At 48.7% G+C, this 7,205-nt stretch overlaps 2 protein-coding genes across 2 annotated transcripts; one reads left to right on the forward strand and one right to left on the reverse strand.

Annotated features, from left to right (window-relative positions):
- Nucleotides 1-276: 276 nt before the first annotated feature.
- Nucleotides 277-2,991, reverse strand: A1O3_10039 (uncharacterized protein; the record flags this gene model as incomplete). Its single annotated transcript, XM_007740130.1, has 2 exons — nucleotides 277-2,358; nucleotides 2,410-2,991. 2 exons carry the CDS (start codon nucleotides 2,989-2,991, stop codon nucleotides 277-279), a joined length of 2,664 nt encoding a protein of 887 aa, XP_007738320.1.
- Nucleotides 2,992-6,373: 3,382 nt separating this feature from the next.
- On the forward strand, nucleotides 6,374-6,937 carry A1O3_10040 (uncharacterized protein; the record flags this gene model as incomplete). The annotated part of the gene is made up of 1 exon (XM_007740131.1): nucleotides 6,374-6,937. One exon carries the CDS (start codon nucleotides 6,374-6,376, stop codon nucleotides 6,935-6,937), a length of 564 nt encoding a protein of 187 aa, XP_007738321.1.
- Between the last annotated feature and the right edge of the window lie 268 nt (nucleotides 6,938-7,205).

A 7,205-nucleotide genomic window follows, 5' to 3' on the forward strand; every position in this document is an offset into this window, starting at 1 on the left:
CAGTGTGTCCCTCCAGCTTCTGTAGCTCCGCACTCCATATTACTGGCGTTATCGGACACCTTTGTATCCATGTTGGGATCTTGCCACAAATGTTCCTTATGATACTGCTCTGTGGTGCGAAAATCATCGCCGACGAATAAATCTGAAGGGGAGCGAGGTCGGCAATATACCGGTTCGCAAGGACAAACCGTCGTGCATCCTCAAGAAAAGCAGATAACTGAGTTGACTTATTGATCTATGACATATCTTAGCGCTCCCCTTCCCTTGAATTCCGAGTCAGAGGTCACTTACTGACAAAAGCGATTGTAAGACGCCCACATGCCCAACAACTTCAGAAATTCTGCCCATTAGGCTTAGAGCTTCAAGCCAGTGTAGGAAGTGCTCCTGCAAGAAGACGTGCACTGCTTCTTGCAGGAGCACTTCGTCTTCATCATGAATTCGGACCATGCTTTGTTCAACATGATGGACCCAATATCGACATGCATACTGAAAAGCGGGTGTGAGACGTTCATCGATTGTAGTCTGGTTAACCTCTCGTCGTAGTTGTCCTGGATACGCAAGCTTACACAAGTTCTCTTGTAGACCATCCGACTCCGAGAGTAGTTCTAGGCATTTCCTCGCTAGCATTCGATGCGTAGCTGGGCCATTCACTCCGAAAGGTTCATTTTGAAGTTTGTCGCTTAAAAGGAACTCTCGAAAGGATAGATGGAGGGTCCGAATTGGTGTGTCAACATCATCAGGAACTCGCAGAACAGAATATAATGGGTTGAGGCGGCGCTTCAACGTTTCTTGAGACATTTGGAGAAGAGCTGCAAGAGACTTCCTGGAAAGCGGTTCAGCGAGAGTGACAATAGATCCTACAACCATCCGGAACTCTTGGTACAGCTTTTTCTTGTCCTGTGAGCTGAATTGTACGGATAGTTGCCTAAGTACAGGCAGGTATGTCTGTTCCATCTGCTCCAACTGACCCGTCCCATGAAATTTCAAGATTGTTTCAAGTCGTTCTCGGGGATCGTAGTTAATATCACTCACAAAGCGATACACAGTGGCGGCAACGATAAACAATGGGACAGCCATATTGACTATAGCTTCGAGATCTTTCTGACATGGCCAGTCCTGATCGAGTGGTGGATCCGCCTTGATATTTTTCCGAAACTCCGAAAACTTGTCTTGCAGAAAAGTCAAGATATCAGACTGAATTGTCGTCCGGGGAACCGCATTGTAGAGAAGGATATCCTGATAGATTTCCAGAGACATATCCTGATAGGCATCGACCGACATATCCTTAAATATTAGTCGAATAGGCAGCTCGGGTCGGCTCGTTATAAAGAGCCTTAGACGAATAGTCGTAATTCGCGGTATTTGAGACCACAGTTTGAGAATAGTCTCAATGTCACTGTCTTTCTCACATTCGTCTAGAGCGTCAACCACAACGACCAGGATAGGACAAGCACGAGGACCAACGTTGACTTTGCGTAATGGCTGATCCAGTAATTTGCGGAATTGCTCACCCAAACCCTTGTCGAAAATGAGCGGGTCGCCAGTTATCACATCGGCGACGAGATCATCCAACCCGGGTATCTTCAACACAAGCTGGCGGATAATGGTCGGAAAGAATCGTGGTGCGGAGCCTCGGTCACCTTCACCTCGTTTGAAGAAGAAGCTCGCCCCAAGATCGACCACTCGAAAACGACCTTGATCGGCCAGCCACCCTGCGATGGTCCGAGAGATGGTCGACTTACCCGTGCCCGCCATTCCATTGAGCCAGAAGATGCTCTTACTGTCTGGTTGTTGAGCCCAATCCTGGATTTGACGAAGGAGGTCGACTCGAGTAGCAGGGTGACAGGTAATGAGGTCATCGCCATATGAATTGTACATAGCTCCTTTCGCATATGGCAACTTGTCTAAATCAATCTTGATCTGCAGCTGCTTAAGCGATTCTTGAATTGAGTGGAGGCCTTTAATCTCTTGGAGTACCGTGTATAGCCCTTGCCTCAACTGTTCAGTGCGCCTTCGGTCTTGGGTACTTAAGGTGCGGTCACAAGTAGTCGCCTCAATCTCGACTTGAATCCCTAGACGATCGCACTCTGCTTCAAATTCCTGAACATCGCTGTCTTCCCAAAACGCTTTCAGGGCACGTTTCCATGTCGGGGACTGGTATGATCGGATAGCTTGAGCTAGAAATTGGAGGATGCACGCACACAGTCTCGTCAATCTAGCCTCGAAGTTGGTCCGTGTCACTGTCGCAGGCAGACCTTGCAAAAAGCCCATATATGCCGTGAGTCGATTTGCCATGTATAGGGCAGTCTCGCACCCGACCAACAGCGAAGCCATTTGGTTCGCCTCCGAGACGGTAGCCTATCATTATAAGCGCGATATCAGTAGTCTCTCAGGAGGCTCAGCTCTTACTACAAGGAGCAAGCGAATGCCAGCCCACGGCAAGCCGACATGCACAGGATCCACATTAGCCACGACATCTCCCACTCCTGTAAATCGGTTCAGCCAGTGAACCACCTTGTCGGCCTCCTCTTTCAAAGTGACTTTCCGCCCACCAAATGTGAATGTCCACCTCTTCTCGATGCAGTAACGTTGCTTCTCCTCGGCCGCGGCCAAAGCCTGCCTAAGGGTGAAGCCAATGTCGGAAGTTGGGAGAACATATTCTCGAAGGGTTGCACGATCGCTATCTGAGAGTCGCTTGAGCGCATCATCCAAGAGATTGCTGCTAGAGGAGAGAGAATACGTTGCCTGCTGTTGTGATGAAGGGGTGGCGCTGGCACCCGGTGAGTTAGCGACAACCAGGCCAGTTGATGGTGAGCTCGACGATGCTAAAATCTGCGTTGACGATGAACCTGGTGACTGCGCTGATGATGTCAACGCCTGGGTTGAGACTGGCGCCGGGGTGGGTGATGAAGCACGGCTTCTGGGCCTGAGTTGTTGACGTAGTCGCTCTCGAACGCTAAGCTTTGCGGGCGGAACAGGTGCCCCGCTCATGGTTGACGGTTGTTTAGCGGATATACTGTTATAGATTTGCCAAGGGAATTGTTCGTTTGCTTGTAAAGGTCATATATCTGCATTCGTATGTAAAGGACAAACTGTCGAAGGAAGATTGTTCTGGCTGCTGCCTCGAGATATCTCGTGTGAGCTGAACACCCACTGGAGTGTTACGAAACGGCCTTATGAGAGACATCGGGTCGCTCAGGAAGGAAGGTATACCGATTAGAGGAGAGGAATAGTGTTGGAGTCACGTGACAGGCTCAGTCTGGCTCAATTGGGATCAGTAGGGCTCAGCCTGAGCCTAAGTTACTGAGCCAGACCGAGCCACACTAAGCACACGAATTCCCTACGTCTATATAGCCAGGGCTCTCCCCCAGGGAACCACAGTCCTTCTCCTTCTTCGTAGTCATTTTCGTTAGTTAGTTCAATACTAGGATCACTCTTATTGAATACTTCGTCTATCTGAAGCATCCCCCTTCCCTACACACCCGCCTATCAGGAACCACCTTGGGTTGCCTATTGCCTAGTGCAAGAGCGATTCATAACATGGAGGTAAAGTAGCGTGTGTTTCCAGATCACGCGCCTGCTGCGGGGGTGTCGCTGGCTCGGCTGGGCGGGGAATAGGGTTCAGAATGGTCATTAGCCAGGGAATTTTTAGAAGTACAACGTAAATTTCCAGCGGAGGGCTGCTCCTCTCTCCATCATTTAGACGTACTAGGACATGCCGATAATGAAAGAGGTTTCTGGTTGTGGCTTCTAGCTGTGGCTGTGGCTCGGCGGTGGCTCGGCCCTTAGAACAATCGAGAAATTATCCGACCACTTGAGCCTTATTGGATCGAACAACTAGGAAACATATACAGAACGATCCGCCTTACATGGTATAATTAGTATTTATAGCAGATGGCGCCGAATCTCGCAGCCTCACAACATAAGCTGATTCGAGACATGATCGTCGACGGCGCATTCTCCTACCGCGAGATTGCTGGTGCGGCTAGGTGCAGCCGTGGTGCCGTCAAAGCAATCAGCGCAAACCTTCGGCTTTTCGGCAGCACAACCGCACCCCTAAACCGTCGCGGACGCCGCTAATCTATTACCCCTCCAATACTCGATGCCCTCCTTCAATATCTCCTCGAGAAGCCTGACCTATACCTTAAAGAGATAGAAGTGTTCTTATAGGACGATTTTGAAGTTCGCATCCCTAAATCAACTATCAGCAGGATATTGCGGTCTACAGGCTGGTCTAAAAAGATAGCGCGCCGAGTGGCTAAAGAGTTGAATACAGATCTACGGGACTTTTACTAGTATAATCTATCGTCGTTTCGTTCTTATTACCTCGTATATATTAATAAATCTGGCTACGATAAAAGAGTTGGGTTTCGACGGACGGGATAGTCTCCTCTTGGTGTTAGGCCCGTGTAGATCACCAAATTCCATCGTGGACAGCGATATTAGATCCTGCCTGTATATTCCTAGAATAGCATCCTGCTTATACGGGTATTCTAAGGCGCCACTAACGGAGTAGTATTTAAGGACTTTATCCAGCAGCTCCTCCTTTATTACGGTAGATGGCCCGAGCCTAATTCCGTGATAGTTATAGATAATATATTATTTTATTACAGTAAACGAATCGAATAAATATATAACGCTATCGAAGTAAAACTTGTTTATCTACCTCCCTATTTACTAGACCTAAATCCTATTAAAGAATTCTTCGCCGAGTTAAAGTAATTTATTAAAAAGTAGTAAAGTACTTATATAGTAAATCTAGAGTGTCACGAATCGTTCCTCAAGGAGTCACGTGTTCGAGCAAGGTTCACTGACGTGCGGAAGAAGATGTTTCGATGCGTATGCTAGAGCAAGGGTGTCTGTATTCAGAACGAAAACTATTGATGAAGTGTATCACCTAGTTTGTGAGCGAAGTTGACTACGAAGGAGAGCTATGAAAGGTGAGTGAAGCCCACAACTATATAGACATAGGAGACTCGTAGTGCTCAGTCGTGCTTAGCATGATCAGTACGCGATCACCACTGATCACTCCTGATCAGTCTGATCGATCCTGATCATATCACGTGATCTCCCCCACGTGATCCCCCTCGGTCTACCTTCTCTTTCTTGTTGGTTGGATATCATGCACCGAGTGTCACACATGAATCCTAACATAGAGCTAGAATTTAGTACGTTTCTCGAATAGTGCGTAGATACGGTGGGAGAGAAAGAGGGGAGTATTAAAGGCTACTTTAGATATACGGGATTAATAGTTAAGGAACTAGAGGAAAATAGAACTAGATAGATACGGCTAGGATATAGTAATAGCTATCTATTTAAATCTAATTAAGTCACTAATTTTATATAATCCGCGGTGTATCCTAGGAATAAAATAGCTTAGTCGATCCGATTAGTTAGCCTTATTTAACGTAATCCTTTTTACAACGCTTACTCTAATTTAGGATATCTTAAATGAAGTGCTCTATAGGGCCTCTTTTTACTCCTTACTTAGAAAAAGAATAGAGAGATGGCGACAGAAAAGGCGATCGCGCTCCTGCAGGAGCTTCAAAACGGCTTCGACGAGGTCAGAGGACAGACAGTTGACGATAACACCTACTTCGCGCTCGCAGGAAGGCTGAGCGCAGCGCTGAGAGGACTTTAGAGCTCAGAACGCGAAAATCTGAGTGAAAAACGCGAAAATGACGCGCCCAACGACACGCGTCGTAGCACAGAGAATAGGAGCCCAAGCAGGGGCAGGAGCAAGAAGAAAGGGAAAGAACGGAAGGGAAAGGGACAGGAGAGATCGGTCTCCTTCTCAAGCCCAGAATCAAACCCGATCGAAGAAAGGGAAAACCCTCAGCCGGTAGGAAGGGCAGGCCCGCAACAACAATGGACACTGGTAAACCGCAAGGGGAGCCAGCAAGGACAAAGCGACAAAGGCCTTGAAGGTACCTTCAGGAAGGGAGTCTCACTTACCCGATCGAGAACGCCATCTTCTTCGCCCTTTTTGAGCAGTAACTCGGCAACATCGGCCTTAGGCCTACAGAGGCGGAAACTGAGGAGCCAGTCCGCAAAACCAAGCGTACAGAGCCGCCCACCGAACGCGGAAGGAGGGATCCTTCGGCTCAGGGTGAATAAGGAAGCAGACAGAGTCAGGATGCAAGGATTGGACCCGTGGGAGATACTCCGGGACATCAGACAGAGAGCAGGCCCAGCGGTAGCAGACCGAATTCTATCTGTGCAATTACGCGGGTACAACGAGGTTATTGTCTACCTAAAAGGACACGGAGCAAAACAGGCGCTTATGAGCATGGACTGGATCCAGAAATGGGAACCCTCAGTCACACTAGCGACTAAGAATGAGTGCGAGCTACTCCTCTCGGGAGTACCGAAGATGGGCACTGCGGAGGAGACGGCGAAAGCCATCTGGGAGGAGAACGGCTCAGGCTATATGGGCCTCAACATCATCCGAGCATCTTGGTGGGGTAAAACCTGGCAAGATGAGCGAAAAAAGGAAAGACAATCGATGAGAATCGTGATCGACAATGCGAAGATCGCAAACCGACTTATCGACAACGCTCTCGGTCTAAGAGCCATCCGCATAAAAGTTAGAAGATTCCAACCTGCAAGGGGGCCCCGGAGATCTTACTACTTCTATAAGGAAGAGTCACCCGAGAGCTCCCAGGCCATTCCATCGTCACAGAACGAGGAGGAAATGGAAGTTGAGGAGGAGGAGAGAGGGAGTAAGAGGAAGGCAGAGGGTACGGGCCCGAAGCCAAAAGGGCGACCATTCGGAGCCCTCAACAAGTCGGACTTTCACTTTGGCATGCCCCAAGGGGAAAGCCCTTTCCACATTGCGAAGGAAAGCGCCAAAGGAAACACTCCGACGCAGGAACAATCCCAGCCCGAAAGCCAAATGGTAGGAAGGGTAGGGAGCATCGATGAAGAGGAACTATGAGGGACGACAATGTCGACACCCTCAGGATTATCCAGTACAACGTACGGAAATCCAGAAGGAAGGTTATGATCGAATTCATGGCGCAAGAAGAGATCCGTCAGGTGGATGTGGTAGCCCTAACAGAACCATGGAGAAACACACAAACGGGACAGGGGTACAGCACAAGCGGAGGCCCATTCAGAGTGTTCGATGCGGGCACTCTAGAAACGAGGGTCAGCCTACTCCTAAACAAGAAATTCACTACGGAGAGATTACGGGTGATCACAGT

Source organism: Capronia epimyces, assembly GCF_000585565.1.
Source record: "Capronia epimyces CBS 606.96 chromosome Unknown aczIQ-supercont1.10, whole genome shotgun sequence".
NCBI lineage: Eukaryota > Fungi > Ascomycota > Eurotiomycetes > Chaetothyriales > Herpotrichiellaceae > Capronia > Capronia epimyces.